The following is a 13,988-nucleotide window of genomic DNA, read 5'->3' as shown; positions in this document are numbered from 1 at the left end:
GATGGGCAGAGTGGCCTATTCCAGCTCCTAATTTATATGTTCATAAGGTGCTGATATTCTTGAATTAGATGTCTGTAATGCCTTCCAAAGTCAAATAGCCTGTCATTGTTCTAAGTTCATATATGATGAACCTCCACTTGCAGGGAATGCAGGTAATTGGGAGGTAACCACCGAATGAGATTTCTGTCCCCAGCACTGGCTCTTAGTTTACACAGAACTTACAAGGGTTGACAGGAGTAGATACAAAGTGACACTTGATGAAGTTTGGTTAAAAACTTGATTGGGTTGTCAGAAAGTCAGAACAGTTCAGAAGGAGGCTATTTAGCCCATTGAGTTGAAGCCAGCTCACTGTGGGACAATCTAATCAGTGCTATTCACCTATTCTGTCCCCTGTTCCTGTAAACTTATATTTCTTAAGTGTCCTTTCAATTTATTTTTGATTATCTGCTACCACTGTCAGTGTCCAAATAGGCAGAGTGTTCCGGGTCATCGCCACTCATTGCATAAAAAGTTCTCTTTCACCTAACACTCATGTTTCAATAACTGAATCGGTCATAAACTGGGGAGCTTTTATCTCTCCTCATACAGTTAGACAAAATCTTTCACCAGTGGTTATTAACACCAGGCAGGAATGTTCTAAGGGCACACCCTACTACACTGTACATTGAAGGTTGCTGCCACCATCCATTTTAATTGTGGGAGACTACAGGGTCTGCTTGGTCTTGTGCTGTTGAGGAAAAATCACTTTGTGGCCTAACTAGAAGAGTTTCTTAGTGTTAATAATAAATATTTAATTGCATCATAGCAGCAGGTTATATTAATGTGATTGGCATCACTACAGAGACTATGAGAAGGCCTGAATTTTTGGTTTCACTTTTCCCAAGGTCCTACGATGGTCTGCCCACAGGTACATTTGGAATTGTCATAATGATTGGCACACCTTGGTATTAACCTTTGCAGACCCATGTGTCAAGAAACAGATTATGGTATCCTTACAGATAGGAGAAAGTGAGGACTGCAGATGCTGGAGATCAGAGTCGAGAGTGTGGTGCTGGAAAAACACAGCATTCACCTGCTCCTCGGATGCTGCCTGACCTACTGTGCTTTTCCAGGATTACACTCTATTCCTACAGACATGTGTTAGTGACCATGTGCTGTACTTTGTTCCTTCTGTACATTATTTAAAATGGTCCTATATCAAGAGGATGTTGCAAGCCTGGTTAATCATTTCTTACATTACGAACCAGTCTTGTTCCTAATCAAACTGTCCCACCCAGTAACTTGTTGTTCCACCTGTCATGCTGCCCATGAATGACACATCCATATACAAACATGTGTGCACTCTGATACCGATTCAGTTAGTGTTAACCACTTCTGAGCAAGGTGATTCACCATGGGCGGCAGTTGGGAAAACCATTTAATCTTTGAAAGCTTTAATAAAGGGTTACCCAACACTTGTCAGACCGGAGCAGATTAAAGTGGAGGTTGGAAAAGAAAATATCTTCTGGAAAGGTTGGTCTGGGGGGTTTTCCACATCAGAAACTTTACTCAAGCAGTGAAGAATTTACTGAAATTAAGATGAAATGATTGCTTAAAGAGGAGAAATAGGGACTGAGCAGAAGCCAGGCTTTAGACAAGGAGATTCAGAAAGAGCAGCAATGGTACAGATCCAATGGGCTGAAGTGACCTATATTGACTCTGTGTGTGCAACATTCTATGATTCTTACCTGCAGACTGAGATTTTCTGAAGCCGGAGGTGGTTTGGTGCAACTTTGTTATAAAAGTATTGGAGGCTGATTTCTGAGTAATTACAAACAAATGGAAAAATGTGGATCACAGTGGTCCGTATGTTTACAGAATACATGCTGACAAATAACCTGTGTGGAAGCAATGACATTATTGAAGTGATTTATCCCTTCAGTTTGCTTTTCCTTTATCATTTTGTCTTTCGTAGAATTCCAGACAGAATTGGCGTTTTCAACACTTGTTTAGTCTTGCTGCTGCTTCTGGGCTTGCATTACTTCCTATAGTTAAGTTTGTCCTTGAATCCAGTTAAGTGTTAACTCCCTGTTTTAAAAAACATGAAGCATTTATGTTTGAGGGTCACATTGCCTGGGATAGACAGCCCCATCTAGTGGGTCAGCTGAGAATTTGGCAGCCACTCCATCCAAAGAGACCAGGAGCTAGACTTTCAGTAATCGGTGGGGTCTGGACTGGGTGTGGCTTCAATTTTAAAGATGATGCCTCTGGGACAGCACTGCGAGTTTCAGAGGGAGATTTTCTAATCAGCCTGTTTCGAGATCTTAATCCACCCCTCTGGAAAAATTAGGGCTTGAACCTGAGCTTCCTAGCTCAGTGGTAATAGCCGTACCCCTGCATTACAATAGCACCTACTGTTTTCAGAGGATGGGCTGGAGGATGGGGCGATGGGAAAATCTGTTCAAGATTAAAAACTGACCCATTTGAGAGCTTGTCTAACCAGACGGTGAGGGGCGGGAGAGTGGGTGTTCTATTTTTGAGAGTCACTTTGGCAAACATACATTATCAATAAAATCATAGAGATGGACAGCACAGAAATGGACCTTCGGTCCAACTCGTCCATGCTGACCAGATATACTAACCTCATCTATTGCATTTGCCAGCAATAAAGGCTCCAAACCCTTCCTATTCAGATACCCACCCAGATGTTTTTTAAATGTTGTAATTGTACCAACCTCCACCACTTGCTCTGCCAGCTCATTCCATATTCGCACCATCCTCTGTATGGGAAAGTTCCCCCTTTGGTCCCTTTTTATATCTTTCCCCTTACAACGAAAACAAAAATTGCTAGACAAGTCCAACAGGTGCGGCAGCAGCCATGGAGAGAAATCAGAGTTAACGTTCTGAGGTCAATGACCCTTCTTCAGACCCGTCCTCAGAAGCCACCATAGAATCTCACACATTCCTGCTCTCCACTGTCAGATTTATAAAATGTGGAAATCTGTTTTTAACAGATGAATAGATAATGCAGGTACACTGAGCATAATTCCAGATCAAATTTGTTTATTTACCTTTTGCCTAAATGACCACTTGCCTCTGCCTTAAAAATTGTTGACCTGTTCTTTGATAAGGTTGTGATTTGCCCCATCATGGGCTGCCATGTACCTTTGTCACAGCAAATCTGTAGAGAGCTTCTACCTCTTGGAGATACTGGGTGCCACTGATTGAATGCCAAGCTATCCTCCATTCCAATTGAGTTACTGCCACATTCCCAGGTAAACCATGAGATGTAGGAGGCTCCACCCCTGGCAACTTTAAGCACCCACTCTTCAAATCAATGCAGTGGTGGTGTGGGGTCGAGCCCTCACTATGTCTGGTGGTCAGGTTCCTGAGCCCATAATGGGAATGTGATCACCAAGGTGTACTCAAATCACAGAGTTGTTAGCAATACTGAAAGAGGCCATTCAGTCCATTGTGTCTGCACCAGATCCCTGAATGAACAAATCACTTACTACCATTCTGCTGCCTTCACCCTACACTATCTTCTTTTGTAAATAACACTCAATTGAACATGCCTCCTTGGCAATGTACTCCATAGACATTTGGGTTTGAACTATGACTGTTCCTTGCTGAGTGTTTGTCTGTCTTCTAGTCTTTTCCCATGGTATTTGTCTTTCCCTGTTCTGTGCAGACTAATTTCCCACCATTCTTTGAAGCCTTGCCACCATACTTCTTCCAAAAGATTCTATACTTTGCTTGCCCTCTTGGACCTCACATCAATCACTCCCATCTAGTATAGTATTGCACCTGTTTATTTATCTCTCCTTTGACTCTTTTTAACATAGGTGAGATTTTATTCCAGTGAAAGTAAAAGAAAAAAGACTTGCAATAATGTAGAGCATTTCATGATCACAGGATATCTAAAAGTCCTTTAAAAGCCCTTCATTGGCTATAACATTTTCTGGGATCTATAATCAAGGAAACTCTACAGCCTGTTTGCACCAGTTAGCTCCCACAAACAGCAAGGTGATCATGTTTTTAGTGATGTTAATCAAAGGGATAACAAATGACCAAGACATCAGGGATAACTCCCCTGCCCTTCTTTGGACAGAGTGCCTTGGAATTTATTGAAACTCATCTGGTGTGTGTTTACTGTCTCATCTGAAAGAGCTCCCCCAGATGTACAGCACGCTCCCTCTGTGCTGTATGAAAGTGTGGGTCGAGATTTTCTGTGTGTACAGTCAGAGGGTGGGCTTGAACCCACATCATTCTTACTTGGAAGCGAGAATGCCATCAACTCAGCCATGGCTGACACCAATGGCAGCATTGACCTTGCTTCCTTCCCCGGATCACCCTTTCACATAGTGAGTGACTTGAGTGGTCCTCAAAATAGACACTGGATTGGTTTGTGACAGAGAGTTCATAAGAGAGGTTAGTTCAGACGGTTCATACTCGGGAAGCATTGGTTTTATGAAACTGTGACTATTGATGGCAAGTGCAATTTTGATGGAAAAATCTGGGGTTTACACTTGCAATGTGGCCATGTCCTCTTCACCCAAGGTCCGAAGAGTTGTTAATCCATCTCTGGAGTTGCTTCTTTATCTCCCTAGTCTTTGTCGTCTTAGTATCTCCACTGATGCTCCTTAACAAAAATGACTCCTATTCTTGGAAAGCTCCTTCATTCCTTTGCTGACAGGTTGGCTTCAATCTGTACTCAGTGCATGAGGCCAGTGGAGTTGTGCAACACTTTAGATCTGACCCCAAAATAACACTTGGTAATAACTAAAAGTTGCTGTTCATTTCTGTGGAAAAATACCACAGATGTGATCCATCACAGCATTCTTCTTATTGAATGGTTCCGTATTTAAGGACAAAAATGCTGCAGCTGTTGCCCTGTCAATGGATGCCTGTAAAGTTTACAGTTTTTTGGAGTGTGTTTAGAACATTACATTGATACCTTGCTGCATCCGCTGCAGACAATCATGGAGCCTTTTGAGCTGGGAAAGAGCTCACATAGTTTCCAGCTGCTAGCAGAGGGGGCAGGCTGTGTTGGAGGGGGTTGGCTCCCAACCTGGAGTTGATTCCTGCTATCCTTCGGCAAAGCAGGCAATAGCTATGTCTTGCTCACATTACGTGCTTTGATGTGAAATGTGAACCGTGGGACATGAAGGGAAGACCTCACCCCAAAGTGGGCAAGATGTAGAGCGATTTCAGGATGTAGCTACTGAAGCAGGTGAAGAGCAGGAAAACTTGCTCCAACGTGGCAACATGCAGAGGCCACTGGATGCAGGAGAAAGGATCAGAAGCAGGTGCTGAAGCTCGAGGTGAAGTAGGTGGGAAAAGGTTTGTGGGGACTGCAGAAGTGTTTGGGATGAGTGACCTGTTTCTCTATTACACACTCTTTGTGATTTGGTTGCTGAGAATGAAGCAAAATGCTGTTTATGTTGGTACTACATGAACCACAGCAGTTCAAAAAGGTAACTCACCAATACACGGTGACTGGGTGGTTAGCACTGCCGCCTCACAGCGCCAGGGACCAAGGTTCAATTCCTTGGGCGACTGTGTGGAGTTTGCGCATTCTCCCCGTGTTTGCACGGGTTTCCTCTGGGTGCTCGGGTTTCCTTCCACAGTCCAAGAATCTGCAGGTGGACTCGCCGTGCTAAATTGTCCAGGAAGAAAGTGAAGACTGCAGATGCTGGAGATCGGAGTCATAAAGTGATGTGCTGGAAAAGCACAGTTGGTCAGGTAGCACCCGAGGAGCAGAAGAGTTGACGTTTCGAGCATAAGCTCAATGTCCTGATGAAGGGCTTATGCCCGAAACGTCGACTCTCCTTCTCGGATACTGCCTGACCGGCTGTTCCTTTCCAGCACCACACTTTTTGACCCTCATGCTAAATTATCCTTAGTGTTCAGGGATGTGTGGGTTAGAAATGGTGAAATATGGGGGATAGGGTATGGGTGTGCTCTTTGGAGGGTCAATGTGGACTAAATGGGCCGATTGGTCTGCATCCACACTGTAGGGATTCTATAAATGCCTTCCCAAAGGACATTAGAGATAGGCATTGAATGTTGGCCTTGACTATAATGCTCATATCCCATGCATAATAATAGGGTCATAATAATGAAAAAAAGCTTGTAGGTTTTCTAATGCGTTCACGTTTACTTTCAGTGACCTGGAAACCTACGAGTTAGCAATGAACAGGCCATTCAGCCCATTGAGCAGTGCTGGCCATGCATTTGTCAAGATGGTCATGCAGAAGGCCTTCCAAGTGCAGAAGCCACCGCGTCGTATAGTCCTCGGAGGTTCGCAAAGTGTGGGGAACGTAGCCATTGAGCTTGCTCTGTCACTGAACAAGGTCATAACATGGCTGTCTTGATTGTAACCTCAAATCGACATTCTCACTGAGCCCTCATAACCTTTCATCCTCCTAGGCTTAACAGGAATTAATCTACCTTTGCCTTAAAAATATTCAAGGACTTGTTGCATCACCATTTCATTTAGAGCGTTCCAAAGACACTCCGCGCCCTGTGAGTTTAAAAAAAAGACATTCTCCCAGTCTCTGTTTTAAATGCAACAACATCATTCACCCCATGCCCCACGCCTCCTTATCGCACATTCTACCGACATTAACTTGGCCATCTCTTGCAGACAAGGCCCTTCTACGTACCTAAACGTTTCTTAAGGACACCCTCCTTTGCTGTATTAACCAAAAAAGAAGATTCCACAATAATGTGTCACAGTTTCCATCTCAACAATCAGTTTAATCAGTAGAAAGTTTTAAAACTCATTCGGTTCTGATATAACACGATGGCTCCATCCCCGTGTGATGTTGCGTTATAAGATTGCGCAATAGCCACACCATTTAAGCTAAAATGAATCGCGCTCTAACCAATACAGTTAAGGAAAGTTTGCATTCTACAAATAACAGTCGTAATTCTTCAATCGGGTTAAAGCCAATACATGTTGAAGAAGTATGCATTATAGCAGGACCTATTGTATTTGTTTTACTGTGTCCTTATTACAGCCCTGACAATAGAATTTGTTGATAACGCCACCAGCCTGAGAGCCCTGTCCCATGTAATGTATCCCAAATGCTTCAAGTTGAGTCATATAAAACTGTTTCTTCTCATTTTAAAATGGTGTGCTGTAAGCATCCATAATGACAACTTAAACGTTATTAAAAACCAAAAGGATTGGAAATGTTAACTCTGATTTCCCTTTACAGATGCTGCCAGACCTGCTGAGCTTTTCCAGCAATTTCTGTTTCTCTTTCTAATTTAAACATTATGTAGTGTTACCAGTTCATGACTACTTTGTTTAAAACGGCAGAAATGTGGTGTAGGGCACCCAGGATGCTTTTTAATGGCATGGGCTTTCAGAACCTTGTTCATCATGTGTCATCTCCTCCTTTGAAATGCTTAGAGCTAGTGAAAATGATTAAACTGAAAGACCTGATGATTGGGTGCAACAGTTCTGACTGATCAGAATGGGACTTGTGGTCACGCCATTAATTTCCCTGTTCTGAAGTACAGTCTTAAAGCCTTGGCAAGAAATTGGTTAGTTGTGACAATCTGAAGGCGAACCTAGTCACTTTCACCAGATGCATGTACAATGCACCATGTGGCAAAGGAGCAGATGCACGAATAAAGGGTAGAGAGAAAGCAATAAGCCAAGGGCAGTGTTGGGAATTTTTATTTTCTACTCACTCAAGGGATGTGGCTGGGCTATCTTTATTGCCCTTGAAAAGGTGGTGGTGAGCTGCCTCTTGAACCACTGCAGTCCATGTGCTGTAGATAGATCCATAGAGAATTTTACTAATTATTGCATTGATAACTTGTATCCAGTACAAAAAAAAAGCCATTCCTATCTAAGCTGAGATTGACTCAGCCATTCTCATGTTACTTGTTCAAAGACACATAGTTATGTACAGTAGGCTTTCGGTGCATCGAGTGGGTGTTTGATGTAGTGTATCCGATGAGTGAGCATTCGTTCATGCATGGCTCACTAGGAATGATTGGGTCCCTCAGGGTGTTATGATGAAGGCTGGTTTATTTGAAATCTATCCCAAGAGACTATGTTACATTTTAAATCATGCTGTTAAATATTCTTAGTTAGCACATGTTCAGCCAAGAACTCCAGCCTTTGCAATGATGTGTGAATAGTTAGCATGCTGCAACACAGCAGGGACTCCTTTGCTCATGTACAAGATCCACAGCAACAACGAGAGTCTCTAGGTAGCAGCTGAAATGTCCCTTTTGTGAAATCGATGTTTTCAATGAACAACTTGGATGGCGTGCAGGTGTTCATGCAGGACCAATGGCTAAAGCCAAACTGAACTCTGGGGAAGTCTTGAACCAAGGGGCATGGTTTAATAATTAGGGTTGTCTCTCTTTTAAGTCATAAGTTGAGAAGAAACAGTTTTTCAGATAGTCATTACTCTGTGGAAGTCTCTACTCCTGAGAGCAATGAGGCTGAGCCATTGAATATGTTCAAAGTTGCCTTAGATTTTTGATTGATAAGGAAATTTAGGGTTATGGAGGGTCAGTCACAAAATGGAGTAGAGGCCACTGTTTTTCTTGGATGATGAGATAGGTTTGAAGGTATGAATGGTCTAATCCTGCTTTTCCTTATGTTTTTGAATTCAGGGAAGACCAAATGAAATAGAGAAGTCAACTTTGGGTTTTTAAAGTGTATATATTATCATAGGGCTGAAGGAATTGAGATCATTGTATTTTCCTTTCCATTGTAATTTCTCATTTGTATTAAAGACAAAATTAAACATTTTGCATTCTGAAATTTTAAAGGAAAATTCTCTTTTTTATTAGGGTTTCTGCTTGCATATTTGGTTATAGAAGTGTAGAAACATTGAAAACAATGGGAGCAGAAGTAGGCCATTCCTGCCCTTCAGCCTTGCTCTGCCATTCAATATGGTCATCGACTGTGTTCCTGATTTCTGCCCTGTGACTTTGAGGTTATTTTGTCCTTTTTTGAGATTATATAAGGCAGAGATACTGAGCAGTCTCCTAAAACCACTAGAGTAAACAGCTTTTGAGACCTCGGCGTTTATTAAAGGTAGAACAATAGAAGCAGCCTGGCTGGGTTGGCCAGCCCTCATAGATCAGATTTCTAGGTTTTAGTTTTAGTTTTTAGGTTTAGCTTTAAGCAGTTACTTGTGATCTTGAAGAAGTGGAAGCTATTCTTTTCCTTTCTCGATTGTAGCCAAAACCAGAGGGATTTCTTCCTAGGCTGCTAGACTGCATGTGAGACAAAATCTGTTTTACTGAATTTGCCTTTTTGCCAAAGTGTGTTATTGCCAAATGGGATATTACGTTTTTGGAACAGTTAATTAGTAATAGGTATTGTATCTATTATTCTGTAAGGAATTGAGAGGTCATGTTGCGACTGTACAGGACATTGGTTAGGCCACTGTTGGAATATTGCGTGCAATTCTGGTCTCCTTCCTATCGGAAAGATGTTGTGAAACTTGAAAGGGTTCAGAAAAGATTTACAAGGATGTTGCCAGGGTTGGAGGACTTGAGCTATAGGGAGAGGCTGAACAGGCTGGGGCTGTTTTCCCTGGAGCGACGGAGGCTGAGGGGTGACCTTTATAGAGGTCTACAAAATTATAAGGAGCATGGATAGGATAAATAGACAAAGTCTTTTCCCTGGGGTCAGGGAGTCCAGAACTAGAGGGCATAGGTTTAGGGTGAGAGGGGAAAGATATAAAAGAGACCTAAGGGGCAACTTTTTCACTGAGAGGGTGATACGTGTATGGAATGAACTGCCAGAGGAAGTGGTGGAGGCTGGTACAATTGCAACATTTAAGAGGCATTTGGATGGGTTGGAAGGGTTTGGAGGGATATGGATTGGGTGCTGGCAGGTGGGATTAGATTTGGTTGGTATATCTGGTCGGGATGGATTGGTTGGACTGAAGACATGTTTCCATGCTGTACATCTCTATGACTCGAAGTTTTCCAATAGAATTAAGTTATTCTAAATTCCTTTTTCTTTTGGTTGTGTTTTCACTATAGTGATTAAATAAATTGTGCTTTACTTAACATCGAATATTTTAATCAGTCACATTACATCTAGAACACGGTTCTTTACATTTGCCTTTAAAATAAGGAAAAGTTAGGATTTAGGCTACCTCCTTAAAATATTGGTCTAGTCCATAACACCCCATACCCTCTGATCCCCTTAGCCCTAAGAACCATATCTAGTTGTTTCTTGAAGATCTTCAAAGTTTTGACCTCAACATCTTTGCCATGGCAAAGATATACATTTGCAGGCTTTCTCTTTGGAGGCTTCTTGTTTGCAATTTGCTTAGCACCCGACAAATAAGTATATGTCAGTAAACAGCCTGTATCTGTGTTTCGCAATGCCATGCAATTTCAGGTAATGGCCTGAGTGATGTGATTGCTAGACTATGAACTGGAGACCCAGGAAATGTTTGAGGGGCCCAGGTTCAAATCCCGACCATGGCAGATGGTGGAATTTGAATTCAATAACAGTCTGAAATTAAGGCCTTGACTATGGTTTTGGGTAAGTACAGTTGTACTTGATGTATGTCCCTTATGCAGATTTGTATTCTGGCTATTTTATCTCCGATCTGGTGTTGCCTCCTCCTTCTCCTACAGACTCTGCTTTATGTAGAAAGGTAATGTGGCTACTCTTTTACAACCCTCTGAGCAATTAGGGATGGGCAATAAATAATGGCCTGGTCAACGGTATCCGCATCCTCTGACTGAACAAGAAAAGGCTAGCATTTTTATGATTGACTGTGGGGGAAAATAATTATGAAACCTAATTGAAATGTATTTCTGTTCATTTTTCCAGAGGTCCCGTCACTGATGCTTTGAGTTTGTGGGGAAATAAACTTCTTTTCCGCTGGAAACATGGTGGGTTTGGGTGAGCTGCTTGGCGATGGACAGTTCTGGATGCTCAGTGCCTGAACATGGAGCAGTTTCACATTAGCACAATGTCGAGGAGAACTCTCCACATTTGTGGTGCTATAAACTGGGAAAGCTGCCGAGCAGTTGTCAAGGGGGGCGAGAAAATTCTGGACGTGGTCAGAGACAGAGTGCAGAATTAGAGGCGGTATTGTAATGATGGAGAAGCCCCAGGCCAGCATGTTTTTCCACAAACGAAGGTCCCAGTTGTTGTTGCTGAATTCACTGACGTGTGGCTTGGAGATGTGTGTGGGAGCCGGAATCACCTTTGTACCCCCACTGCTTCTGGAAGCCGGTGTACAAGAAAAATACATGACTATGGTTTTGGGTAAGTGCAGTTGTACAATGTATATTCCTTTGTTTTATTTCTGATATGAGTTTTGACCACCTCCCCTCTGCCGCAGGTACTAATGCTTGTAGATTTTGAGTTACATGTGAATTTACAGCTAGCCTTGCTGTTCCTTGTGCCATGTGGGTTTCCTGGATGTCTGAGGGTAAACTGTATAGGCCAGGTGTTTCCGTTGATATAGTTTTAATGACTGTTGTTAAAGGCTTTGCATAACCTTGGTGTTATTTTCATGAGAAACTCTAGGCTTTGTCAACATCATTCAGTTTAACCACAAAGACCACAATGGTTGAGCGGTTGAGGCCAAAACGTTGAATTTTTTCAAGAAGATGTTAGGTATCGTTCTTGGGCCTAAAGAGATCAAGAGGGTATAAGGAGAACGTGGGAACATGATACAGGGTTGGATAATCAGCCATGATTTAGTTGAACGGCAGAGCAGGCTCAAAGGGCCAAATGGCCTACTCCTGCTCCCATTTTGTATGTTTCTCTGAGCTAGTCCTGAGCTTGCCAGCCATCATCTCATATTCTCCTGCATGTTTCACTGTGGGCCTGGAGTCACCTGTAGGCCAGACCCAGGTAAGGACAACAGATTTCCTTCTCAAAAATGGAGCAGATAGGCTTATATGACAATATTATGACCAACTCTCTAAATTCTGAGTTTTATTGATCTTCATCTGCCGTGGTGAGATTCTAATACGTGTTCCCAGAGCATTGGTCTGGGCCACTGATTTGCTAGTCCAGTGACATTACCACTGTGGCACCACCTCTGCTGAAGGTTCTCTATGTGTACTAAGAGGGCTTCTGAAGGTTGTGTACAATGGCACCATTGATCCTTCACTGAGAGTCATTGGTGTATGTCTGAGCACTTCATCCAATCACCCTTTGAACAATAGCTGATGACCCAGCAGTGATGCTGCCTTTCCAATTTGGATTGTGGAACCTGGGGGACATAGTGATAGTTACAAATGTGTCTCTACTTGTGTTATTGGTGAGAGCGGTATGACTAAAGTCCAGTGTTGACAAAATGGGACAAATAAACACAATAACATTGAGATAAATGACAGTGATTGTAAAACTTGCCTACTAGTCTTTGTGAATACTCACACTTTAAATTCACACACCCATCGCAAATTTATTTCTTTACAATCTGTGTATGACTATGGGTAATATTCCAGCTCAACACTCGAACAGAGTAAGCATGAGCTGATATTGAAGTTAACTTGTGCAAGAAAGGCTTGCAGGAGAGAAGGAATTTGGTGTAAGACTTCACAACTGACGCTAAAACAAGCTACTGCTTCCAAAGCTCTTCCTTCCCCAGTATGAAAGGGACATATTAACTTACGATCTGAAATGATCTGATGATGTTGAGAGAGAAAGAGACTTACTTAAATAATGAAAGTTATTGTAATGGGAAATGGGAAATGAAGTGTAGTTGTGTATGGTCTGATGCATCCTAGGGAACACTCCCCTCTGTAAATCTGTTTTGCTTTGTGTGGCTGGGAATTCACTTCTTCCGTCTGGATGTGTGATGTGGCGATTTTCTGCTCAGCTGGTGTTATGTGGCCCCAAGGCTTTTTTGTCCTGTCTTGCTTTTGAATTAAGAACATGTTTGAACTGGGTTTATTGCAAAGGGTGCAATTACGATGATTTCTGAAGTTTTTAAATTGTGACTGGCGTAATCATACAGCTGTCATATGTGTCCACATCTTTTTCAGTATTGTTTGGAAATTAAAAAGGAAGAGGAACCTCCCCCACTGCCCTCTCTTTTTCTTTCTTTTCTCCTGAAAAATGTCTGGAATTGACCAGGCTTAAAATGTTTCATGAATTATTATGGCAGTGTCAGCAATGTTGACTGCCTGTTGTCTGGAATCCTGTCTGTCGCAGTTAGTCCAGTTGAAGCACGGGAAATAGTTTGCATCTCTTGAGTAGCTGCTGGCGAACTTTTTAGTTCAGAGGACACAGTAAAAGAAATGCAATCCCAGCCAGCAAGCGAGCTCCCACTTTGCTGTCTCTTTCTTGCAATCCTTCTGCCCCAGTGTAAAGTGCAGGAGATTACAATCTGCCATTCAAACTTGAGCAGCGTTTAATTATGTGCTAAAAGAGCACCATTTTAGTTTGAACGCACAAAAGAGACTGTCTCTCTGCAAATGGGGCCCCTGCAGATGTGACTAAGGGATGTAGTTGATAAGAGAGTGGTAATCTGATCAGCCATTAATTTTGGTAGTCTCCGTGTCCAAATGTGAATCTTTCGTACAATGGTTGGACTGTGCCCACTTCACATCACTGTTATGGATATTAAAGCTTGCCTTCTGCTCCCTAAGTTCAACAATATTGCACAGAATTGTAGTAATCTTTCACCACCTTTAAATAGCCCTACTGTAAGTTACTCTGCTAGACCAAACTGCCATTACATGTGCATTTATTGTTGCTGGGCAACAGGATGTTGGCTTGAGGGGTTTGGTTGTCTGCTGAAGTATTAAGTATCCTGTGTCTCAGGGCTCTCCATTGACACTAATGTTAGACTAGCATCAGATCCATTACATGACAGCGAATCTCCTAATTTCTGCAAGGTGCAGTGATGTCCAGCATTCAAGATTTGTTTGGCAATAAACTTTTTTTGGCCTAATTGGGACTGTAGTCCAGTGAATAAGTTATTGCTCAATTGAGAATCATTATTCTTACTACATGAATCACTACTTGAAGTCTCAAAATG

General features: G+C 42.3%; 1 protein-coding gene across 1 annotated transcript in view; it reads left to right on the top strand.

The window, feature by feature from the left end:
* Window positions 1-13,988, top strand: part of LOC132828149 (solute carrier family 45 member 3-like) — a 137,710-nt gene that overhangs the window by 106,802 nt on the left and 16,920 nt on the right. Inside the window, exon 2 of the mRNA XM_060845073.1 lies at window positions 10,817-11,257. Coding sequence (XP_060701056.1) covers window positions 11,086-11,257 — 172 coding nt within the window. The 5' untranslated portion in view covers window positions 10,817-11,085. The remainder of the gene's footprint in view (window positions 1-10,816; window positions 11,258-13,988) is intronic.

Source organism: Hemiscyllium ocellatum, chromosome 26, assembly GCF_020745735.1.
Source record: "Hemiscyllium ocellatum isolate sHemOce1 chromosome 26, sHemOce1.pat.X.cur, whole genome shotgun sequence".
In the NCBI taxonomy this organism is placed as follows: Eukaryota; Metazoa; Chordata; class Chondrichthyes; order Orectolobiformes; family Hemiscylliidae; genus Hemiscyllium; species Hemiscyllium ocellatum.
Note: the sequence above shows the minus strand (reverse complement) of the source record. Positions and strands in the feature narration are given on the sequence as shown.